Source organism: Canis lupus, chromosome 5 (assembly GCF_003254725.2).
Source record: "Canis lupus dingo isolate Sandy chromosome 5, ASM325472v2, whole genome shotgun sequence".
NCBI lineage: Eukaryota > Metazoa > Chordata > Mammalia > Carnivora > Canidae > Canis > Canis lupus.
Window position 1 is genome coordinate 78,532,949 of NC_064247.1, and position 26,327 is coordinate 78,559,275.

The window sequence follows — 26,327 nt, forward strand, 5'->3', positions numbered from 1 at the left end:
TAGATTGTTAGAGGACTAATTAAGGCAAATCAGGGACTCTGTTCCAACAGAAAAACAAGACAGTGTACACCCTGAAGACTACTCCTGTCCTCTCCACATAGATGCAAAATGCAAGAGGATCAGACTGTAATCAAACTCCGTACACTTCCCAGTGACAAACAGCAAACTAACTCCACGAACAAAAGGCAACCAAGACTTACTCCCTGGTATATATACCGGTAGCAACCATGCTGGTCTCTCTAGCTACAAGCACCATGGATATGTGAGCTCCTGCCGTGTGCCTGACACCCTATCAGACTCCACGTAAGTAGAGCCCACCCACGAAACAGCCAGAGACGCCAATTACAAACTCTTGGTTATGTTAAAAGCTTCAAGAAGAATACTTTTCAAAAACAGAATCAAAGTAATCAAACTAACAGAACCAAATCATGTCATTCCCTAAACTCCATTTTTTCCTTTAATGGTATTATGCTCCCTTTCGTGCTGATATATAATGATATCTCTTTATCTGTGTGTTGTAAAACACCTTTCCAAAAAGCACACTGAAGTTTACAATTCTATTGTTCCAATAGTCCTTATCAGGGAATGTATTTAAAACAGATAAAGTCCTGTTTTCTCCACTCCTCCGTAAGTGCTTAAAATTTCACTCACTCTGATTTGTTGGATGTGCTCTTTTCACACCACGTCTTTAGTTAGAAATATGGTACCCCTATGCCTTTCCCAAGTCCCATCAACGAGACATACACTAAAAAGGAAAAAAGAAAGAACACTGCTGTTCGGTTTTACAAAAACAGTGCTTCAGAATTACAGAACTGGCCACAACATATTTCAGTGCTATGAGAAAAATTATACTACAATTGTATATAATTTAGCTACTTATAAAAAAAAAAAACAAAAACAAAATCATGTACTTCATACTTAGAGGGCAGCCCTATCCCAATTTTGAAAAATAAAAATGGAACAAAAATGAGAAAGCTGAAAAAACATTTTCTTACTCTCTTAGGCTGTAAAAGTTAGGCAAAACTCCCTGAAAGTTGATTGAAAAAATAATCCATCAAGCGAAGCAAGTGAGTGTTTCAGTACAGGTTGTCACCAAATCCACATCATCACTTGGCTGGCCTCTGCCTCCCGACCCAGAAATTCGCTATCTCGAGCGCCAAAGATGTGTCAGGAAAGGGGGATGCCAGCTTCCGCTCCAAACAAAATATTCTCTTAGACTCTGAACAGTTGTTATCTCTGTAAACTGAGTCATCATCTGATTGCCTCGAATGCCTGGGCTGGCCTATCCACCAGGGAATCCACATGAAGAGATGAGAGGAGACGTCGTCAGAGGCGTCCCTCAACTTATGCAAAGTCTTGTATGCAAGTTGGTATGCGATTAAGAACTGTTAAATTACATCTGGACGAAGTTTGGAGATCCAGGACTACGTGAAGGAAAAAGTAGTTAAGGCAAGGGTGAGACAGAGAAAAAAAAGGAGGACGAGGAGGAGGACGCAGGCAGACAGCAGGAACACAAAAGGCCTCTTGTCTCCTCGAAGCTCAGGGCACCGGGAGAGTGAAATTAACTACAGTTTCACCCGGGAGCCAGAAATGCCTTTTTCATAAGCAAACAGGGAAGCTGATCCTACATGACCCACCTGCAAGAGCTTTCCATCTTTCAAGATCTTCTGGTCAACTAAGGGGAAGTAAATAGCCAGTGCCAGCAGCTGAGAGAGAGAACCCGGTGCGTCAGCACGTAACAATGGGCTTTCTCTACCTCCACCTGGTTGTAAGGATGAAATGAAAAGACCAAATCCCAACAAAGTCAAGACACCACTTAGTCTCCCTTGCAGAACATGCACTCAAGTCAATAACCAAACAACAAGGCCAGGGTCGGGGTGTGACAGGGAACGTGACCTGTTTTCTCGGAGCTGTGTATTTCCAAGTCATTTTTTGAAATGGGAAGCCCTGCTGTGTGTGTGTGTGTGTGTGTGTGTGTGTGTGTGTGTGTGTGTGTGTCTAGTGTGGTGGTGAGGCTGTTAAGCATAACCACAGAACTGTCATGCTAGGTTAAGGATGCTATGATACAGGACTTGGCTTGTCCACTGACATAAGGGTAAAGCTGGACCACAAGCAGGACCATGTAGAGGACAGTGGCCTAATTATTAGCGCACCTCCAATAACCAAAGACTTAGCCCTTTGGTGCAGGGCAGGACCTAAAGGTTTTATGTTTGGCCATGAGGCCTTTCTGGGGATCACACGATCAGGGACAGGTGTCAACTCTGGCTAGGACCGCAGAGTTGTAAAGGGCAGCAGACAACTTCAGTTCTTCCTTCTCCATACTTCCAAACTCACACAGGGTTGGCAGGCTATGTGGTGAACTGGACTGATTGGAAAACATACTGACCTAAGTGAACAGGTAAAATTTGAAGAGTTACTTTTGTCAACCAGAGGGAAGAAACTCTCCCGGAGTTCTCCCCACCAGCTGCAGCAAGGGAAGCCTGGGTACCTGCGGGTGGGGGGGGTGGGTAGGGTGGGGGGTGGAGAACAACAGGGGCCTGGGATAGGAGGTCCTGAGCTCACAGAAGAAAAGGAAGTTATTTCTTCTGTAACACTTTCTGGTGTATGAACAACAGAGGAGGAAAGGAGAGGAGAACACCATCATTTAACTAGATGTTGACAGGAGGCCCATAGAGAACACTCCAGACAGCACACCATTTACAAGCAGCTTACAGGCAGAACAAGCAGGTCCCCAAAAGGTGCTCAAAGACTCCCTGAGGCTTCTTCACGCTACACAGCTGATGTTTCCAGCTAAAGATCAATGTCCTGACCCTTACGTGAGAGAAGAGAAAATCAAGAATATGTGATCAAGTCTCTGTTGATAAATTTGAAGTTGATGACCTTCTGTGTCTTCATTCTATGAGGTCCACAATGTTCCTTTTCTTAAAAAACATTCTTTCAAGAAGTTAAAAGCCAATCCCTGGGGGGAGGGAGGATATATTTTAAGATGAGCTGTCGTAAAGGGGTTTCTGAAAGGGCACCGAGTTACTTTTAATGTCAATGTGACTATTACCTAATAATCTGTCCTTTTGTCGTTAGCGAAGAGTGTGGACTTAGCCTGAGCAGAGCATGAGTGGGAGGAGGGCAGGGCGTGGGGAGGGAGGAGGGTGCAGAGCCAAAACAGGACTTCAGGCCAAAGACAATACAAAAGGATTTTGAAATACAGAAAGGAAGTCTATCATCTAGACTAAAGTTGCTCATACACTTCAGGGGGAAAAATAACTTCTAATACGCATTAAATGAGAGAAACCCAGAAGGCAATGGTGTAAGAAAGCAATTCCAGAGCGGACTGCATAAATAGAAGTATTACATTATAAAACAGGGAACCGTTTGTTCCAGTCCATAGACCCCGGGTGAAATGGCAGCTGTACACTATTTAGTTTGGGGCACCTCATTAATAAAAAGGGAATTCTGAGTAGAGTGAAAGAAAGAATTGAAGGGCAAAAAGGACCGGCTTTTAACAGAAGATTAAAACAATGACGTATGCAGAGCTGGCCAAAAAAAAAAAAAAAAGAAAGAAAGAAAGAAAGAAAGAAAAAAGAAAGAAAAGAAAAAGAAAAAGAAAAGAAAAAAATTAAAAACAAAACAAAACAAAACAAAAAACCTCACCAACTCTAAAATAAATAGGTCAGCATTTATTGGCGGAGGAAGGAGAATCCTGTAAAATGACTCCACAGCAAAATAGTGGGAATGGCAGGATGACACAGAGGCCAAAATGAGGACCCCCACAGCCAGATGGCACAATGGGCTCAGTCTTCGGGCACAGATGGGTCTGCGGGTGCCGGCTTCATGCCTCGCTCCTGAGTGTTCACATGCAGAGGGACGGGGTCACACGCCAAGCAGGAGACCTGGACATTACGGCATTTGAACTTTAACCAGAAGAGGCATTTGAAAAATACGGGAAAGGACAGTTGTGCAGCAACCCAGAGGTGACGAGTATTATCCTGGTACCCAAGAAATTTTCCTGGGTTCCGGAAGAAATGAGTCACCCAGCCTGCCAGGAGGACTGGCCTTTCTGCTGTGATCATGAAACCTCAGCTACTCCAGCAGGGAGGACACATTCTCCCCCCTTGGGATATCCAGTCATTTCATTTACATGGGGAGGGGGGCAAAGGAGCAGTGGGGGAGGGGGGAAATGGGGACAGGGCCAGGGGGCAGAGGGCTCTGGAGGGCACAGGAGAGATGCCTCCAGGAGGGAATGCAGCTCAGTGAACAAGCAATCTGGCTGGACCTTCAGAGATTTAGAAATGTCTACTCTGGCAGAGGGCTAGCCATGAATTAATCATAGGTACCTAGAAAACCAGGGAAAATAAAAAGTTGTACAAGAAGGTAAATGAAATTATAAAACTCTACATGGCTCAGCTATGATTAATATTTATAGAGTTAGAATAACGAAAACACTGAATATTAATATAACCCAAAATTATTATTTAATCATCATGGATGATGGAGGGAGGGGAAGAATGGGTAGACAGGGGGGCTGGGGAATGTGGTGTAAAGGGCATGGGGTGTGCATGTGTAGTTTGGGGTGTCTGTGAGTTTGTGGGTGGGGTGCGTGTGAGCAGATGAGTGTGTAGTCTGTAGAATGGTGTACTAGTGAAATCCCCTTCTTTCAGAGCAGAAAGTCAATAGATAATGTCTAAAACATTAAAAAAAAAACATCAAGAACCAGTAGTAGAAGCACATTAAGAAATACTGCTCTGGGCAATGGGATGTGGGAGGGTCATGACATTTTTTCATTAGGTTTCTATAATCTGTTGCCTTTAAAAACTAGAAAAAATGAAAAATTTGGTAAACTTGAGATTAAAAACCCCGACTCAGCCACTACAGCTCAGGGGCGGACAGTGCCACAAGCGATGAATGGACAAAGGATGGCCCTGAGTCTCCAGTGGCACCAGGTGGTGGGACACTGAGCCCCCAGGAGAGGGGAGTCTGCAGGACACAGTGGTGAGCTCAGAGCCCATGACGTGGCACCAACGAGAAATGCAGGGAGCTGTCTCAAGTGCATCTGGTACCGCCAGGAGATCAAAGCTTTAAAAGGCTGGGAGCCAAGGGCCAGGGCCTGATGCCCAGCTCATGTCAGCATGTGGGGCCGACTGAATACCATGAGCCAGGGGTGGGCACAGAAAGACTGTCAAGAAAAGTAGGAAGACAAGAGAGAAATACACCCTGGAAGCTCAGGGAAGGGAACTTCAGGGATGGAACCATGTAATACTTTCAGAGACCGCAGAAAGAAGAAAAGGCTTTGCAGGCAGCTCCTGGATTGGGCACATCCGAGGTCAGTGGTGAACTCTCAAGGGTGGTTTGATGACGGGGACAGGCTGAGGCATGGCCCAGAAGGAAGCGGCCATGGTAGGAGCACAGAAAGGAAGGCAGAGAGGGCGAGGTCCCCCTGGAAGGCCCTGACTCTGCAGAGAAGCAGGCGGCGGCGCAGGGTCAAGACTTGCAGACACGCCCCCAAACCCGAAAAAATGTTTAGAACCAGTGCCAGCTATGCTGATCCCCTCTGACGTTCATCCTTGCACCGGCCTGGAGGCCGCAAACTGCCCGTTCTTACCACTGAGCAACACATGATTTAGCATTTGCTTTATGTGCATCCAAAGTAATAAAGTGAAATGTTGAGTATATATAACCAGAGGAATTTGGGGATAGAAAACAAAACATCTCCAGTTGTCCTGCTCACCAGGCAGTGGCCCGTAACACCTGATGAAAAGCGGTGCTAAGTTCCTTTAGTTAAAAAAAAAAAAAAAAAAAAAAGGCAAGAACGCTCACGATACTCCTTCCAGAACACAGTGTGTCACCTATGAGGTCGGGGACGGACACGAGGACCAGCGGCAGCAAACCACAGCCCTCGGGGGTCCGCACCAGGCCCACCGAGAGCCCACTCACCCGGATCAGTGGAGGGGCACCTGCGGATGGTGAAGATCTGCCCCAGGTCCTCGTCCTCCTCCGGCAGGCCCTTCTGCAGCCGCTGCAGCTTGCGCAGGCTCTCGCTGCGCTGGTGCTTCATGGAGCGCACGTGCTGGATGAGGTTGAGCTTGGCCTTGGTGGAATAGTTGCACAGGACGCAGTGGTAGTAGCAGCTCTCGCCCTCTACTCCACTCTCGTGCTGCTGCAGGTGCTGCGAGGGCAGAGGAGAGGGTAAGCTACTCGAAGCCCGCCGCCACCATCAGCCCACCCCGGACCGGCCACAGCCCAGTGCTCGGACTCCTAGGAGGGGTTGCTCTATGTTCTCCCACCTACCTTCCCCCAGCAATTCTTCAAGGGCCGGCAGCCAGCGGACTCTCCTTCCCATCTGCCCCCTACCCCTGGCTGTCCCTTCCCCTGTGGCTTTTCACGGGGCTGCTCCTGCTGACGGATCGGACCCTCCCCATGTCACACAGGTCTTCCTGGCACAGTAATCAAAGGTTCCCCCTTTCACTCTCCAGCACACCCTGCTTTATTCAGATCAGGGCTGACAAACAATGGCCTGCAGGCCAAATCCAACCTGCTGCCTATTTTTGTAAATAAAGTTTTAACAGAACACAGCCACGTCCATGGATCTGCGTGTTGTCGAGGGCAGCTTTCAAAGCACCAGGGTTTGAGTACTTGCAGCAGAGATAGGATGGCCCACAAAGCCTCCAGAATCACTATCTGGTCATTGACTGAAAAAGTTAGCCAAATCCTAGTTTAGGTGATGGCCAAATGGCCACCCTCCCTGTATGGAATCCTAGGTCAGTAACACCAAGCCAAAGCTGCTGTCTGACTTTTTCACAGGAATGACAGGTCAAGTTTTTATATTTAGAACCACAGTCTTTTAGAAGAACCTAAAATTAGATTTTCCTTTGGATTAAAAAAAAAAAAAGACAGAAAAAATAAACTTCTCCAGACTGGTTCCCTGTCAACATCTGAAGGTCATTTGGCTTTAGTGCATCAGATGGTCAAAATTACACTTTTTGTTGTGTTTGTGTAGACACAGTACTGATTCCAGAACAAGGAAGCCCCAAAGCTGGCAGAAAGCAGGCACACACAGGATTAAAGTTAGGGGTGCAAGAACAGAAAAGGTCACAGTAACAGTCAGCAGACCCCATACTCTCTTGTGTGTAGAAGACTCCGAGATGATCCAAGGACAAAATTCACAGCCTCTTTGTGCCTCTCTGAGAATATGATGAAAGCCATGGACCCTTTCTCCTAACAGCTGGGGAAGTGACCTGCTCCTGGTATGGAAAGGATATCTTCTTCTTTACAAATGACCCATTTTAGGAGAAGAGGAAGTTTTTCCATTGGCTGCATAGAAGGCAGAAGAAATAATTCCAAAAAACCTAAGCAAATGATCCACGGTAACCCAGCTAGTTAGCAGTGGGAGAGAGAACTAGAACCAGGGTCTCATATCTCCCAGCATCCTTTAGGAGGAGGAAACTCAGATAGCCGTTGTGTTATTACCCTCCTTCTCTGCACCTGCATCCACAGATCCCAGAGCCTGCCACAAGGACCTCCACAAAAGACACAGAAGATGCTTTGGAACTACTTTGTGCTGTTCCTCTCCTTTTTGACCTTTACTTGTCCCATTCAGCGTCCAAGCCTTGAAAACTGTTGCTCATCCTGCTTGGATGGGCTTCTTGTCCAGATGATAATCTGAGACACTGAGAAGGCAGAGCAGTTAAAACGTCCTGCGCTCCACCCAGTATTAAAAATACCAGAGGGCTGGCCTTACCAGCACTTCCTATCAAATCACACATGTACACATTCTTTGTTCACTGGAAAAGTATGAAAACTCTAGAAGCACATTCGAGCCTTACTGGAAGAGGAAATATGAATGCACCAATGGAGGGTTGCAGAAAAATCATTGTGAGGGAGGAGAAGGGGAGGCCCAGGCTCTCATTTGTGTAAACTGGCTAAACCATTCTTCCATAATACATGCTTGCTCTGAGGCCAACATATAGGTAAAAACGTGAAGGGCTTCATAGGTATCAACAGAGAACAATCCCTCCTTTCGCCCCAAATGGGTGATTTGATACACTCAGGAGCAGAGATTTGCAACAACGCGGTATTCCAACCAGTGAAAGCCATTCTAGAGCACTTTCACAAACAGAGGGGTCTGAAGAACTAGCAAGCTCGTTATTAACGGTTAAGGCAACTACAATGATTGATAATGAAAACCTACTTTTTTTCTGAAATAAATTTGAGCTGCTTTTTTTTTTTTTTAATTAGTTTATCCTCAGTTTGCCTGGTCTGAGACAAGGCTCCTTGCAGAGGATTTCAGGAGGATGGAATGCACGAAAGCACTATTTTCCAGAGGCTGCAACCCTGGGAAGAAGAGGGTCTAGGGGATAGATGTGAAGGTATAGGAAGAGCTTGCCCATGTTCATTCTCCCTGACTTCTCCACAAAGTCCCTCCAAAAAGCCAAAAACTGGACTAAGATATTCCTGGGAGCAAGGGTTTGGCTTGGGATTAAGGAGCAGGACACTTGTAAAAGAGCCAGTACAAGGAAACATATCTGAACACTGTATTGGATCACTAAGACCAAAAGTATTACATTTATTAAAGTTTCAACAATAACTGATGAAATAAAAGATAACAGGGAAAACAAGCATGGAATCCAGAGCAATAAGTGTGATCAAGGGATTTCAGGAGTATTATCAACTATGAAGTCAGAGGAAGAATCACTAAAGCCTCACCCCTAAATTCCCATCACCTTCCTATGAGAGAATTTCCTTGCATTAAGGCACTGCAACTTACACATAAAATTTTAATATGGATACGAAGGTTCTTTTCCAAATGGCTGGAGTTTCCAATCTCTGAGCCAGAAGAGAGGATAGCGTGGCCAAAAAGAGTTGGATGGGAGTTGAGATGTCAAATGTCTTTTGTTCTCAAATCTATGGGCTCTTGGGTGATAGAACTATATAAATCCTGCATTGACACAAACAACATACTGGGGACTCCTGATTTAAAAATAGTATGATGAAAATGTTCCAAAACCACTTTACACAAACTCACGGTGGTAAATGGCAATCTCTTGTGCCACAAGGAGTTCTTCTGTCTGACATTTGAAAGCCATTTGGAAGGGAAATGGGCACACACTACAAATGGTAGAGGAAACGAGGTAAATAGAGCCAAGGCCTCTTCCCCTGAGTCTGGCCTAGGGAACATTTAGGGTCTTCTCTCGGAGGCTTGTACACAAAAGCTCAATTCAAAATTCTGAGCTGAAAGCCAGAAAAAAAAAAATCCAGATTAAACTATTTTTTGGTTGTCAGGAAACAACCTGCTTATTGATTACATCTCAACCCAAACTTAGGCTCACAACCTGAGTCTATGTGCTTATCAAAGATCCTGTTCTTAACCGAATTTTGTAAGTTCTCAATACTTCCTCAAGTTGTCCAGACTAGAGCCAACAGGACTCAAAAGCTAGCAGCAGGGTTCCACCCTCTGTGACCTTCTCCGCACCATCTGGTCATTTCCCAGGTCTTGAGTGGGTCAATGCCCCAACCTGCTAACCAGATGCCCTCTCCCTCCCAAGTGGCATTGGCTGTAACCCCAGGATTCCACCCCTGGCACCTGCCTAATAAAAAGCAGTAAGAGGAGGTGGGGCTGGGTAGACCAGTGAGGACTCCACTAGGGCAAGCCAGTCAGCCAAGGACATGCTTTCCCTTCAGAAGAGAGTAGATGTTTTCATTTGGAGAAGGAGAGAGTATAATTTGTTCCTGACCCAGCTAATTAGAATACCCTCAATTGGGATCCCAATGTATTTAATTAAATTCACTGTAATATATGAAGAATCCACCAAGGCACAAGTCCCAGTGGAACACTCAATAAAGGAGCTGCCTCCTTTCAGAGTTCTTGCTCTTCTCGCCAGGCAGGAAATTTTTCTCCCACACAAATCCTGGACTCTCCAGCCCTCTGTCTACCACAGAGACCTCCCATCCTTGGGGATGGGTGGACCCAGTCTTTACTTTTTCCACTTTTCTGTGCTCTGCAGGTAAGATTCTTAACTGTTTACCTCCATCAGGTCAGGTGCACAGTTTGAAAAAAAAAAAAAAAAAAAAAAAAAAAAAAGAACAACCCAACAACTTCAGTGCCTAGTGTGCTATGAAGTACCCATGGTACCCGTGGACTCCAAGAAAACCGGCTGCTGTGCACCCTGGGCAAAAGTCGGCTCTGATTCCCTTCTAAGTGTCTGTTAATACCTCAGTGGCTATGCTCACACACACACACACACATAGAACATGCCCTATCCCAGGCCCTTAACCTATAGATGATTAAGACCATGACTGTGGTGACTTGGACGACATGCCAAGGGGACAGGAGGGAAGGTATCACTTTGGCTTCACTATCATTGTGAGACTATGCTGGCCAGACCAGTGAAAATCACTGGCTTACTCAAGAAAAACTGCCATCTACCCACAAACTAATAACGATGAAGCAGCAGCAAGACCAATGAATAAATTGAGAAAGAAAAATCAACTTAGCTCAAGAATAGTGGCAACTGAGGTCTACACAAACTCACTCGGACCTGTGACCTATGACCCCTTGAACCAGCCCAAGGGTTCCCTTGATTCTCCTCAATGTCACTGGCTGGTTTAAAAAGTGCTTGCAAGACACTGGGGGTGTGTGAAGTGGTTCAGTCATTTCCAGAAACAGAGACCTCCATGTTTTGGCAACATGATTTACTTTCGAAGATTCAAAGAAGTGTAATGACCCCTAAGAAGGAAATAAGCATCTAGTTTGACTATCAGTGGAAGTAGAAGGGCCCAACATTCTCTGACTTTTCCAAATTACCACCATGCAGCAGATAACAGACTGTCCTCACCGTGAGCAATTAGGTCCCTGTCACACACACACGGGCAGCCAGTGCTTTTTCCTGAAAACAAGGGAGTATGGGCTCACTTAGATTGTTCAAGGACCTCTTCCCCAGCCTCTTCCTGGTCTTGCTGGAGCTCTTCTAAAATGCTTGTCCCATCTCGATTTAGCTGGAAGGTGACACTCCTGTGCCATGGACATGGAAACACCTACTGGCCTCCCATCTTCCCCTGTGGGTCTAGCTTGGGGGTGGTGGGAGGAGGAGAGGGAAAGGCTCAGAAAGAAAACCCCTCCCTGTAATAAAAAGCACCTCCAACAATGAGCCTGGTACATAAATCCAAGTGCAAAAAGCAAATTAATAATTAAAAAAGAATGGAGAGGAAAGAAGGCAGCCTGTGTTACTTTGTGACTCTACGCCATTAATATGTGGTGCTCGTTCACCCTGGCCAACAACTGGAAGTCAAAGAGAGGAAAAGAAGGCTCTTGTTAGAAAATAATTCATCGTGAAAATCAAAAAAATGTGTTCCTGTTACTTGTTTCCCAGGAAAACTAACCAACTTCTGTCAGAGAACATTGATTTCTGTAAATCTGGTGGGGCCCTGCTCCTTCCTCCTCCCCAGTGATAGAAACTTCTAACATCTGGTTCTTCATGCATGGAATGCAAAATATTGATCAGGTTTTGTCAAAGCCTTCCCTTTAAAGCAGAAATGGACAAAGTACATTCACATACACATACTCACAAATGAAAACACACAGGACTCATAATGAAGCTTCCTCAGGGGAGTAACACCTGTTACTATAAACACGCCCTCACCCACCCTCTCACGCTTTTCTGCGCATCCAACAAATCTCTGTTCCTTGAGCATGTGGAGCCCTGTGATGGATGGCGTGGAGCAGCTCCGAGACATCCCCCTGAGCAAAGGGGCTACCCCAGGGGATACCAGAAACCGAGAGGCATCTCCATAGCAGGCATGCAGTGTGAACCCCAAAACACTTGTTGAGGTGCATGTGAAGTGTATCCAAGCAAGGGCAGCTAGGCGGGCCTCCCAATCCGTAAAACTGAGGTCCTGGATGGAGGCGGCCACCGTTGCATCGGCCTTCAGAGGGGACACTGCTAACCACAGTGTGCCAGGGGCTCCAGCTTCTGCCCTCTGGGCAAGGACTATACAAATCATTACCACTTCCAGTGAGAAGGAACAGGAAGATGAAGGTCCAGTTAGTTTACAAATTCCCCAAATCGTAAGATAAAATAAGGAAGACATAAGTGACTGTCGTGCCCATTCACGGCATGGACTGCTAAGAAAACACCCACGGCGACTTGTGATCTTTTCCTCCAGCTCATGATGAGGTGGGTAGCATTTGGCTCCTGTCCTTGGAGAAATCCAAAACTCATAGAGGTCATGGGCCTCCCCTCCAGGTCTCAAGAAGAAGAAATAGGACTAGAAGCTGAGGCTTGATGCCAAGTCCACAGCCATCTGACTACATGGCGCTGACTGCAGGGGCATTCTGGAACATGAGATTCCCCAAACCCAGGTATTCCCCTTGAACGCTGAAAAAATAAATTGTTGCAGGTATAATGCGACTGGGAATGGAGGCAGTTAAATTTTTTTTTTTTTTTTTTTGGCAGTTAATTTTTTAATCAGTGGTTATGTTACAGATTCAAGCTTAATGTCACATTCTTAGGAAACCTTCCAGAAGATCAACCTAAATATATATGTATTTTCTGTTTAATGTTGGCTTTTCACCCACTCATGCCCTCATCCTTGGCACATGCTAATTTAGTCCTATTTCGCTGTAGGAGCCCTGCAGACACCATAAGATACAAGTCCCAACCATGATTTATAAGAGAAAGTGAAAGGAAGTAAAAATGTTCCCTTAGATCAATCCATTTAATGTTACTCTGACCTATTTTCTGGTTTCTAGGCCAGACTCTGGACAAGCCATGAGTGTTCATTCTCTGTATCTGAGCTCTGAGGCCGAAGGTGAGACTTCCCATCCCTGTGTCTTTTCCCCCTACCTGAATGACATCTCCTGATTCAGAAGTCTCCATACTAGCGTTTCCTTGAGAGACATACAGTATATCCTCTAAGGAATCTAACAACAAGAAATCTAAATATGGCCTCTTGTGGAATGCTGATGCCTTCACATAATAGATTTCATTCCCCTCTGTTAGGGCAAACTCCAGAAAGGAGAGGGAGCTTATTAGGTATACAGGAGTTCTCCTGAACCAAGGGGGGCCCATCAGAACATGAGGTCATAAGCCAAAAGAGGGCTAGTTTCCATGAGGGTCAAATGAGCATCTAGACACAGAGCAAGGAAGCTGAAAGAGGTTATGTAGTGGGTGAAATCACAAAGTGGGTCCCACAAGGTGAACATCAAACTGACCACCCTCCAGAATCTACCAAAAGCTCATAGGATCTGAAAATTATCCCTTTGCTAGGATAACATACTGGCTACAGAACCTTCCCCACTCATTAAGATGTATTTCTTTGCTAGTACTACTTTCCAGCTCCCGTAGATGTCAACTCCCAAATAAAAATATGGGCCACCATCTACGCACTACTCTAGCGTGTCCTCCTTCAGCTCCGTGACAAAATGTTGCCAATGCTGGTGGTTTAAGGTACACTCTGAATTAAGGCAACCCGGTGGAAAACCCTAACTCTGTGCTACCTTGGACAAGTTATATACACTGCTGGGCCTCAGTTTACTCACATGCAATACTGGGATGGTTAACAGACCTTCCAGAGAGCACTGGTGGGGGGATTCAATGGGATAATCCATATGAACTGCTTAATTCAGTACCTGATGCACGGTTAACCTTTATAATAAGGCTACCATTATTATTATCATTATATATTTCAAATTAGTTAAGGTTTGCGATTAGAGATAGAAATGGGAAAAAAAAAATGAAGTACTACTGAATTTACCTATTTGACATTTCTCTCCATACAACCGTGCCTGTCCCACACTCTCTGGGACCCTCACCCCCAACCCCCAAAGAGGAATCCCTAGCCGACAGTAAAGAATCTGTGACCAATAGAAATTATAACATGGAGGGGATACTGAACCACACAGGACCAACTTCTTCCTTGTAAAACTCCTTCCTTGTACTTAATTTTAAGTCACTCGTCCAAAGCTATGCTACTGCTGCAGGCACAGCCAGGATCCACACCTCCAGCCCATGCCTTTGCCTCAGAACTGTATCTGTTTACCGGGTCTCTTTCCCCTTCAGGGTGTCACAGTATAATGAAAATCAAGAACCATATTCTTTATCATGTCTGCCAACATCCCAGGTGATGACGAGGTAAAGGAAAGAGAACCCAGCTGAGATGGCTGATCGACACGCCCCTGATGCCCTCAATCTGCTCTGAAGGATTTATTTTATCTCCAATCCCGTAACAGTCAACACAGCAGAGAAAACCATGCCTGCTGGTCAAAACAGGTGCGTTACTTCATATGTAAAGTGAAGATGTTTATACTTGCCCTGTCTTCCTCAGAGGCAATTTTCAAAACCACATGAGAAAACAAACGTGCAAATCCTTCGGAGGATGTGAAGGACTACCCAAGTATTTGGCACGGCCGTCATCTTTCCACCTTGAGCCCACATTTTGCTTCCTTGCTCCTGATTGGCAGGTACAACCCCATGGGCTTGGTTATTAATGATGCAGATGGTGTTCTAGATCAGTGGTTCTCTAACTGGAACGCGTACCAGAAGCACCTGAGGGTATGTTATGCTAGGATTGTAGGGGGGCACCCCAGGGGTTTCTGATTCACCTGGTCTGGGGTGGGGACCAAGAATTTGCATTTCTAACAATCTCTAGGGAGACGCTGATGCTGCTGGTCTGGGACCACACTCTGAGGGTTGTTGCTCTGGACAGCAACTGCCACATAGCAGAGACCCCAGGGAGAAAACATGGAGACAGTCCCCTGGAAGAAGAAAAATTTCCAGAGTTTAAAATCTCTGCACCCACCTTTTCCCAAAGAGTATTTCAGATTCTAGCAAACTGCACTAGATAAATCATGCGATGATGCTGGCACACAAGAAGTCACCTCTTTAATGAAAAAGTCACACGGAAGCAGCTGCCTGCTACTGGCCTGCTCCAGATACTTCATAAAAGTAGGAATTGGCCCTATTCATCTCCCTCGCCCCTTCTGCACCTGCAGTCTGAAATTTCCTGGGGCCGTCGCTGAAAGCGTGACTCTTGATGGCGAAGCATGAGGCATCACTTTTTCCTCGTGAGTTCGCCACCCTGCTGAGCACACCTGTCCAGATGTCTGGCTGGAACTGAGCCCACGGAAGAATTTCAACCAAATATGAGAAAAACAAAACGGTCTTTACAATTCCTCCCACGCTCCTGAACTTTCCGGCCGTTGCTGCTGAGAGCGTGAATTTGGCGCTCAAACCTAGAGGCCTGTCTTGATCTCCTGTGAGTCGCTGACAAATACCCTCATCACCTTCATTATGAGAGAAGACAAGAGGCAGCCAGCGTGAGATGGACAATGGGGGGGGGGAGTTAAGGGGGGCAGGGAGCACACACGGGCTGACTTCTTCCTTCTAAGAGGAGCTTCATTTATTTTTTTATTTTCTTTGTCCCTGAAAAAGAAAATGGGAAGGTGGCAAGGCAGGGGTGCAAATCCCCTCTAAACAAATGCCTCCGATGTCATCACCGTGGCTGCTCAGGCACTCGACCCTTTCTCTTCCGTTCCCTGGATCCCGCTGAAGGCTAAAGAAGCCGGGGAGGTGAGGCTCGTGGGTGGGGGGCACGGAGGGAGGGAGGGAGGGAGGGCGAAGAGGAGACGCTTCTTTGGAGGAAGCAGAGCCGCGTCTGAGAGGCCAGGAGCTGGCGGCTGCAGCGGGGACAGCCACGTGGCAAGAGGGGATACAGTTTTGCGAAGGATGACACGGCTAGTTTCTCGGCCCTGCTTTCGGGTTCCCCCATAAATAACCCAGACAAACACCCAGTGCACGGGGTTGTGCTCTCCTCCCCACCCCCTCCCCCCTTTTTAGGTCTCATTAAAAGCCGATACTGTTCGGCCTCAAGATGGAGAGCTCAGCATGGATTTTACTGAACGTTAAATCAACCAGCAAGCGTAGCCAGCAAACTCTGTGGCACTTTAACTTTAAATAATGCAATAATTATTGAATTTCCTTTTTATAACTCAAGTGCTGGAATGTAAACAATGGGGCTGTAATTGCAGGAAGGGGGGATCAATAGAGGCAATCGTTTTCAGCCATGTTAATTGTAAATACAATTGCTCCAAGATGTCAGCCTTGTTCTTCTTGCTCCCAGAATCATCCTAACGGATGACAGAGTCCAACTTTCCCATTACAGCTGTTCGTTCCTTTAAGAGGTTCTCAATCAGGTCTGATCAATCTGTCAAGATAATGCATGGAGTAAGTAAGACTCTTCCAAACACAGGCTCCCAATCAATAGCCCGGACCAGCTTAATGAGGTGGGGCTCAGGCCCAGAGGGAGGTAACGGCCCCCAGCCTGTGCCTAGGTTTGGCAGGCCGGCTTCCTCGCATGGCCCTGATAAACAGATCAGCCCTTAATGAGGACATTAGTTATGCATGCTTCAGCAAGCAGCAAGGCATCCATCCCTTGGGACCGACGGACAGAAAACAAAATAGATTAACAGAAAACAATATGGTGCCAAATTAGGTCTAACTGAAGACTTTTCCCTCCTTCTTCTGCTTTCTTTAATTGTCCAGCAGAGTGGAGGACGTCGATTAATCATTCCATTGGGCATGAGCGCAAAGACCGGGAGCCCTCACTGGGCTGGACTGGACTATATCTGGGTGTCTGCTAGCCTGCCTCAGTTGTCACTGAATACTGGCACCCTCATCTCCTCAACACCATTTCCAGATCACGAGGGGAGGGCCTCTCACCGAAGGGTCCCACACCAGCCAGCAGGAGAGAATGAATACATGATGGAATCCTCAAGTCCCACTGCCAGACTGTGGGGGCCAGGAACTGAAGACAGGCAGGAAGAAAACCTGCTACCCCTCCCAGCTGGCACTGGTTTTTGGGATCAAGTCTGGGTCTTGAGAACGGTTGCTCCCTCACAGAAGAAGGGGTGGCAAGTCAAGAATCTGGAATCCCACTTCATGTGGCCCAGCACCCTCTTCCAACAGCACAGGTGCCGCAGGAGGCTGAGTTCTCAAAAGGATAATCCAGGAGGGCTTCATGGGGGTGGTGGAAGAGCGGTCTCCCCTCCCTCGGAAGCCACAGTGGGGCTTCACGTCTGTTCTCACTGACTGGTTGTGGAGAGCACGCCCTGCCGAAGTCTGTGAGAAAGGCCACACTAAGGGAAGGTCTCACCTACATTGTAGCAGTTCCTTTTCCCGGTGGCTGGGTTTCCCAAAAAGGGGTTCTCCAAGTACAGCCCCTGGGCCTAGAGCATCAGCACTCCCTAGAAACCCCTCCAGACCCACAGGAGTCCGGGGGTGGGCCCAGCCATCTGGGTTTTAATAAACTCTCCAGGTGATTCCCACAAGAGCCCATGTGAGGGTCACCATCTCAGAGGGTTAGGCAAGGCAGCTTTGAGCAGGGAGGACCACAAGACTGCAGAGAGTCAGCAAGCTGGTCTCTTGTGGATCAGTAACAGCTCAGGGTCTAAGATACAGCTAGAAACCTACACTTTCGCTGAGGTTTGGATCAGCGCCCACCACCCACCTGCTCCAGAATGCGAAGCCTCTGGCACTAATGACACCAAAGGAATGAGGAGGCACTTGTGAGAAGTCTATTTTATTAGTGTGGAAAGATCACGGAGTGGCCCATACCACCCAACTGCAAACGTCAACAGTCTCATAACGTGATTGAAGTAAAATGAGAATAACCGGGTCTTTATAGATTATCCGGGTGAGAACAGAAGACAATAAATACACAGCTGGAGAAATCAGACCCCTCGTTGGTGTGAAGGCCCAGCTCACAGGCCATTCCCTCTCCCAAGGCCTCCCTAATGCTCAGATTCCATCTCTCCCCCACTGGGTCCCCCTGCCCACCGGTAGCAACTTCCATGCTCTACTTTTCTCACTAGGTTACGAACCACCACTGGCTTCTCTGCTGCCCCATGAACAGCAACTCACAGGCCGGGAGACCCAGCTGTATCTTGCTGTCTCAGCACAGCTCCTGGCCTACAGTAGGTAGTTAAACATTATTGGCGGAAAGTCTGAACAAACGAGAAAAATTCTCCAATGCTTCATTGTGACTCTTGGTCTTGAGCTTGTAGACCTTTCCATTCTAGCCCAGACTCTATCCCTCCACCTCAGCTTTCAATCCTCCACTCCGTCCCACACTTGACACACACAATTTGCCTCCTGGTGCTTGCTGCCCACCTCACCCACCAACCCTACTCTTTCTGGTCCCTGTTCTGGGTGTGGGGGGGGGGCTTTTCCTGACTGGAAACCCTCCCAAGCCCCGCCTCCAACCTGCTGAAAGGCGGCAGGGCTCTGCAGGTGGGGAGATGGCAGGGCCACCTGGATGCCTTCCCCACCACACCCAAGCTGGAACCCTCCTCTCCAGAGCCCTGGAGGCGATCCCCAGCTTGGTGTCCCGCTAATCGCTTTCAGGCACAGCTTTCACTCGGTTCCACAGTGGGCTCTACATTCCTTGATGGCCAAGACAGGAGGCTGGGACTGAGAGAAGAAACATGTTTGCTAATATTTACCACTTGCTTGAATAAGATTTCATGGCGGGATATAATTACTGTAAATGGCTGTAGGCCGTGACTTCATTTTTCAGGATACTAATCGCAGAAGTGCTTCTACTCGCCCACTCCGAATCTGCCGACGTGTCCCCCAGCCAGACAACAACTTAGTTGGTCACCAGCACTCTATCCTTCCATTTTGTCTACATATTTACACAGCTTTAACCCCAACAGGCCCTTTCAGGAGAGCTCTTTACTATTTGACTGACAAGTAACTACAAGACTTGGATGTGCTGAGAAGCATCTAAGCAGAAGATCACAGACAACAGGGACAGAAAGCTAAGTCCACAAACGCCTCCCGGGGTGAGGGAGTCACTCAAGCCGTCGGGACCCTGAAGATGAGACGGTGGCATCTGCTAGATCTGCTATGTCTTTACAGATTAAAAATAATAGAGGACGACTTTTAGCTCTAAACGTGCAGTGTCTCCAAGCACCAAGGTGCAGACACCCGAAAGGAGATGGCTGGATGGGCGCTCCTGGGACACAGGCCCAGCAGCGGGACTGTCCCCGGGGTGGGGAAGTCGGAATGAGGACTCTGTTGTTTGTTTGTTTTTTAAACATACACACAGAGGCTCCTCTTCATTTTCTTTCCAAACTTCCCATCTTCCTCTACAGCTGATGGCTGCTGAGGACTGCTCCTGCAGGGACCCTCGATTCTCGTCGCTCCCTTAAAAAAATGGGTTACGTCTACTTCCATGTATTTCCAAACTCTGAGACCTGTGAAGAGGTGAACGTTCTCCACCTGGACTTCGATGAGCTGCTGTCCCTTCCTGGTTTATGCCCAAACTCCCGGCTTCCCAGCCTGCTCACTGCTGCCAGCCCAGCTCCCCGAAGACCCTCCCCAGAGGTTCCAGGCATGTGCTGGGAGGGCCCACCTCCAGAGCTGCTCTTGAGCCCCCCCTCGAACGTGGCTGTGGGGTCAGTCAGAGAGGTGGGTTTTTTGTTTGTTTTAGCTTATTTTAAATAGTGAAATATGGGGAGGTTTTTCCTCAGCAAGTCCACATTGATCAAGACATCCTCCCCTTAGAGTCAACCAGTTCATTCTGCTTCAGAGGGCCCAACAACCAGTGAGGAGGTGGGAAGGACCCCAATTAAAGACTTGCCACAGACAGATGACAGTCTGCAAATCCTGCTAGAGAACCAGGTGCCATTTTCGTCAGTAAAATTTAAGCTCCAGAAAACTGAATTTAAGAAGACAGCACTGGAAACTTTTTTTTTTTTTTTTTTAGCAAAATGGCACAGGGTTTAGAGGAGGCTGGAGATAAGTAAGGTAAGCAAGAATACTGCTAAGATTTCCAGCTCTGGGGCACTCGGATACCACTGCATGCATTACACACATTAGCAGTTACTGTTTCTGGTGTATGGTGACATCTGGACACAAACCTGCCAGTGCTTTCTTCCTAGGGATACAGCATGAAGCCAACTGACCACACCAACTGGCGGGTGACGTCTTTGGAATCTCAAATCCAGTAACCTGCTCTGCAAGTATTAATACAAACTACAGATACTTTTTTAGGGGGTGTTTTAAAGGCTTAAGTCCTAAAACATCAATTTCTCAATGACCTTTCCAGATTACATTATAATGACATGAAGCCAAAGGAACCGACAGGCAGTTCCAGCTTCTGGTAAAACCTGTATTTTTATGGCCGTTAGTGGCCTTTCTTTCAGCTCTGGATTCATTCATTGCCCATCTGTCCATCCACATTCCTGTTTCTGGTTTCCTCAAATAACAATGATGGAATGATTAATCTCTAAACATCATGGTCATTCTCTGTACATAAGAACGGTCGTCCACTACAGTGCTTTGCACCCATCACTCCCTTGTACCACCCTTGTCTCCTCCTGGGTCCCTCAGTGGTCTGTTGTGTGTGTCTGTGTGCATGTGTGTGTGTATGTGTGTGTGTGTGTTGGGACGGTTGGTTCTTGCCATTCCATCCTATACATACTTCCATTCCAGCTCAGCCAAATCCTGCCGCCCTTTCTGAACATCCCATCTCCCGGGCTCTGCAAGTGGGGAGATGGCAGCGCCACCTGGATGCCTTCCCCACCACACCAAAGCTGGAACTCTCATCTCCACAGCCCTGGAGGCGATCCCCAGCTGTGTGTCCCATCTCCCACCCTGTTTCTGTCTACAGTGATTCTTTCCCTCTTGAACTCAGAGACTTATTCTCTCAGCACATCTTTTCCCCCACGGACACCCTAGATGCTGGTATGGTAATAGCATCGTGTTTGAGGCATATTCTCCAATGAGACTAGAAGGTTCCTGAATTAAGAGCCTATGCGCCCTCCCATGGCCACACAAGCGTCAGGTTATTCTATAGCAAGAACATGGGCTTAAGTCAGGAGCCATACAGAGGAGAGGGGGCTCTGACACTAAGTGCTCCCTTCCTTCGACAGTGAAATGGAGTAACACCACCTCACAATGAGGAGCCATGAGACTCCCGGGAGCACATCAGTGGGAATGTACTTCCTAAGTGGCCAAGTAAACAATTTTTTTTTGAAAAAGGGGTCAGGTGACGACAATTGGTTGGAAGGGGCACTTGAAGACTCAGAAAGCCTTCCTCACCAGCTGATTTCATTGGGGTCCTAGGTCTGTCTACACGAAGGTGAATTAATTACTTGATTGCCTGTTCACTTACCTCACTAACGAAATCACGGGTGTTTCAGGGGAAGAACCTGTCAGGAGGACTGGCTTGCCTCTGGGTGTGAGTGCTGCTGGTGCCAGCTGCATTCGCCAGTACCAACATGACTCATGAGATGACACAAATTGCCAGCGGGCTTTGTTGTTATGTGACCTTCAGCAAGTCACCCTTCTTTCCTGCTTCACTGATAAAATCCGGATGGCGGTACTAAGAACCTACTTCGTGGCATCATCGTGAGGAACAGCGATGGCACATGGCTAATAATGACCAGGAAGCACTTTGTCTTTGTAGAGAGCTATATCACTTAACATTTAGAATAATGCCCACGGTTTCAGGTTGAGGAAGCATTCAGATTTCTAGCTAAGCTGAAGGCTGAACACATCCACTAATGAGCAGTGTCCTTCCCATAGAAACGTTGAAAGCTACTCAGTCTACTGAACAAAATGACTAGCAGTACATTAGTGAGAAGCTGATGCAGGTCTAGTTACCATGAAACCAGGGTCATCGCATTCAACATCTAATAAGCAGATTCTTAAGATCACAGAAATAAACCACAGCCAAGTGAGCTGACAACAACTGCATTTTGGTATAACGATTTCTTAGAAGTCCACAGTCTCCCCACAATTCAGAAAAACACAATCTCCTCAAAGACATGTGTCTACCATCTAGCCCAGCAGTCTGGAAGTATCTGGATGGTAACTATTTTAAACAGGCCCTGAGGACCATATGGCCTCTGCGGCAACTGCTGAACTCTACTCTCCTAGCACAAGAGTGGTGATGGGCAATAGGTAAAATAAGACATGTGGCCATGTTCCAATAAAACTTTATTTATAAAAATCAGGGGCTGGCTGAGTTCCCTCCTCTGGCAGGGACCTGCTGACTCTTGATGAAAAACTGTGAAAAACTTACTCATTTGGAGTATGAAAGAAGAGTAGAGAGAAGCACACACACACACACACACACACACACACACACTTTGTTGAGCCAAATAAGTTCCTTGCAACTTGTCAAAACACCGTAAGAGCAAGGCTTGCAAACTTGGTATTAAAATAAGCAGTTTCAAACCAAAGGCCAACAGTAACTCAAGCACCATTTAACTGGGAATTATGAAAGAAACTCAGCCCTTATGAAAGAAAGAAGGACAATTAAACTTCACCCCCTTGTTTTCATGCTTTCGAACGTAAGAACTTGTGTGTAGGTATGTTCTCTACCCGTGGCACTCCTTCTCAAAGTCTGCATCTCATTCTGCAAACACGTCTAATAATGCTGCATGAGTAAGTCAGGGTTATCCATTTATTCAGAACTAAACAATACCTGTGTGTGAGTCAACTTCTAACTAAGCTGATGAAGGAGTTACTAACAGCAAGAGGGTCGGTTACTTCTGTGCCGTCTAGTAGCTGAAAATAATGCAGGTTTGAAAAGCAAGGGAGCGAAATGAGAAGGGGGAAAAATAGGTCACTCTCATCCCCGTGTGTCTTCCCTGCTCATCCTGCTCTTACTTCCTGAGCGTCTCTGGGAAGGAGAATGCGAGCGACGATCCCGACATCTAACAATGAGAGTGGGTCAGGAAGTCTGGATTTAGAAAAAATAAAATATTTGAGTGTTTTCTCAATAACACCATCCCTGTGTATCTAGCCCTGCGGAGATTTCAAACGGTTTGGCTTTTCGTTAGTTCAAACGAGTCTCACCACTGCCTCCTTGTGAAATTAAGGGGAGGTAGATGCCTTTCCTGGGACAGAGAGACAGAGGGGGGAAGCCGGGGATAGCCAAGGGGCAGTCCCTGGGGGAGCCGGAAGGTATGAAGTGTGTGGCTCTCACTTCAAAAAATTCTTCATTAATGATTAACACTTGAGAAATCTTGTGAATTTCCCACACAGTTGAGATTTTTTTTCTTTTAGCTCTTTAAAAAAAGAAAATGACAAAGGGCTATCTGGCTGTACTGGGCCTAGTTAAGGCAGGACAGGTGCTTCCCCGCGCCCACGAATGTCACCCGCGTGGCCCCTGCGGGCACCTGCGCCACGCGCCGGGAGGGTGGCTGGGCGTGGAGGCCGGGGAAGCTGGGCCCGGGCCGCCTGGGCCTCCGGGCCTGGTTCCGAGCTGGTCGTGCCGTCCTCTGGCACCCCAGGAACGGCCCCGTACGAAGACCCTCCCGAAAACTGGGGCCCGCTGGGCCGCGCCCCGGAACACGGGGCGAGAGTGAGCTCGGCCGGCCTCGCGCCACGAGGGGGTCGGGGTGAACGTGGCTCCGTGAGGGAAGGCGGCTTAATTCTGCCAAGGAGTTAATGTTGGCTAATTGGTAGAAAAAGGTAAAATTAATGAGGACATTAACATAGCTATTTAAAAACAGCTCCATGTTTCTCCCATTGTAACACATGGAACTATCAGGAAGTAATTGAGGGAAAAGGACACTGTCAATTCTCAATTATCTGCATGAATGAAGTGCTCAGTGACACGGATAATCCAAGTCATTTACATTTGGATTTAGAAAGTAACATCTTTTTCCTTCGGAAAACTTACCTTCCTAATTACAGCTTGCCGAATGTGAGGGTGAGATCAGTTTACCTTCTCTGCCAAAGAAGAAGGCTGCGTGGGGGGCCCTGTCTGCAGGCGGGAGCTCTGGGCCCACCACGGATAACCCGAGGCAGACAACGTCGCCAAGGGTGGTGGCCCAAGGGGGTAGCCACTTGCCACTGGGCACTGTGTATGTTTAAATTAAATAGAATTAAATAAAATCAGGAGTGACACAAGCCACATCTCAGGTGCTCCAGGAACCCAGGTGACTCGTGGGGACCACGCTGGCCGGCACGGCTACAGAGCGGTTCCATCGTCACAGCAAGTTCTAGCGGGCAGCGTGACTTCCAGGCCCAGGGCAACCTCTGGGCAATCTGCTCCGTGGATTGAGCAGAAAGCTGGGTGGGGGGTCGGGAGCAGGGGAATGCAGGAGATGCTACGCTGCCATCTTCATGGCAACAAAAGGGACTCAGGATACCTGACCCTCTGGGCCAGTTTAATTCCAAGCCCTGCAAGGTAGACTCCGTCTCGGGAATAACATAAAATAAGCATTCCATTCCAAGTAAAATGAGGCTTTTTAATTAACAAAGCAGAAAGCGAGTGGGTAAAAGGCAAGGCAGGGAAGCCTGATTCTAAGCAAACACTGGCCATGAGCACCTGCACCCCGGTGGCCCCGCAGCCTGGGGCTGGCTGCAGGTAAACAGAGGCAGAGAGGGCAGCCCCGAGAGGCCCGCTCGGTAGGGGCCAGCTCAGGTGCCACTGGGAGTGGTGTCAGGCCCAGTGCCACTTCACATCCTCATTAATTATCTTGAAAGGAGAGGGTTAGTAAACAGCAAGTTAATTAAATTCTCAGATGATGCTAATTTCGGCGGCTTTAGAAAGACTGGCAAGGGCAGAGGCAATATAAATGGGACCTGGATGGGTTAGGAGCACGAGTGGAAAATAAAATGAAGCACCGGCTACACAAACATTGCTTTAAGTAAGTCTTCTGGAAGAGCCAAAGTATGTCTGAAAAGGATTCTATTTGGAAAACAGTTGTACTAAAATGAAAAAGTTCTGCAACGTCTGAGGCAGATAATCAGAATGGGAGGTTTTGGGGGTTTTTTTCAAGCTTTTCAAATTTTTTAGTAAAAGTGTTTATATGCACTTAGAAGAAGGTCTGGAAGGTACATCAACTGTGAAGAGTCGTTGCCTTGGAGAAGTACAATCACAGATGAGGGGACGGAGGGCTGAGGCTTCATATTCTTCTGCACCGATGAAACATCTCTCACACGAGCACACACTGTGAGGTTTTTAGTTGTTTCTGTCTGGTTTCTTAAGCCTTTTAGTTTGAGATCATAGAGAGGAGGTACAAAGAGTTCCCACATGCCCTTCACTCAAGTGTCTGTACTGTTAACATCTTAGGTCTGGCCAACTGGGACACTCCTCAAAACCAACAGACATTGGTGCAATACTACTGTTGAAAAGCATACTTTATTCAGATTCCACCCATTTTTCTGTTCACACCCCCATTTAGTCCCTGGATCCAAACCAGGATCCCATACTGCATTTAGCTGCTGCACCTGTTCCAATCCCTGACAGTTCCTCTGTCTTCTGGGACCCGGACACCTTCAAAGACCTCTGGTCCGGTATCTAGAGCAGCTCTCACTCTGGGTTTATCTGATGTTTTCTTGGGATTACAGCGAGGTTCTGGGTTTTGGAGAAGTACCCTTCCCACGGCATCATCTCAGGCCGATGTGACATCTACAGGACTGATCTGTGCTCACGCTAACCTCCATCACTTAGTGAAGGAGGGCCCCTTCCTCCCAGGCTCCTCCATGGGCAAGTTACCCCTTTTTCAATTCCATATTGTATTCATCAGAAATGAATCATGTGGTCCAGCCCACACTCAAGAGGAGGGAAATGAAGCTCCCAGCTTCTGGTTATGATGGTGTTAAAATAAAAATAAAAATATCTTGTAACACAGATAAGCTTCTCCAGGCAAAAAGAAGTATCTAGTGAGAATGTCTGTCTCAAAAGTCGGAGAGTTGCTGCCATTGTTTTGAACCCTTGGGTTCTCCATGACATAGATGAATCAATGCCCACAGCTGCAGAGTCCTTGCAATAAGCCAACTGCAATATTATCTCATTCAACACCCTGATTAAGAGGATGTGGCGGCAACATTACAACAATCAACTCCAAATCACAGGTCGGGAAATGTGGCACAAAAAGGTCAAATTTCCTGCTCATATTAACACAGTCACTACGTCACAGGGGGATTCAAACACAGGTCTCTTGGCTCTAAATACTGCACTGTCTAAAGAGCTCTGTGCTCTCCTGCTTCTCCATATACAATTCCAAAATTTCAAGCTAGTCAAATGAAGCAGCAAAGTGTAACAGAGAGTGACCCGGAGTAAGATGTCAAGAACCAAATGGGATACATACAGGCTTCTCTAGAGAGAGTCATACTCATCATGGCATTCAGGGCATCGACAAATCCGGCATGCTCGGAGGGAGTCTCCAACAGAAGGCAGTGGTCCTTACAGTGTGGCAAGAAATACAGAGCACCTGAGCTCTGCACTCCCCATCAATAGGTATGCAAGATGCTCAACATCCAATGACCACGATGCTTACTACTACCCCAGCCCCTGTCACAGACCAAGCCAGG

At 47.2% G+C, this 26,327-nt stretch overlaps 1 protein-coding gene across 24 annotated transcripts in view; it reads right to left on the bottom strand.

Annotated features, from left to right (window-relative positions):
• Positions 1-26,327, bottom strand: part of ZFHX3 (zinc finger homeobox 3) — a 525,132-nt gene that overhangs the window by 91,215 nt on the left and 407,590 nt on the right. For all 24 annotated transcript variants that reach the window (XR_007410986.1, XM_049110732.1, XM_049110739.1 and 21 more), the window contains one exon: positions 5,929-6,160. Coding sequence is in view for 23 of the 24 variants with exons in the window: in XM_049110732.1 (XP_048966689.1) it covers positions 5,929-6,160 (232 nt within the window). In the remaining variant the exon portion in view is untranslated. The remainder of the gene's footprint in view (positions 1-5,928; positions 6,161-26,327) is intronic.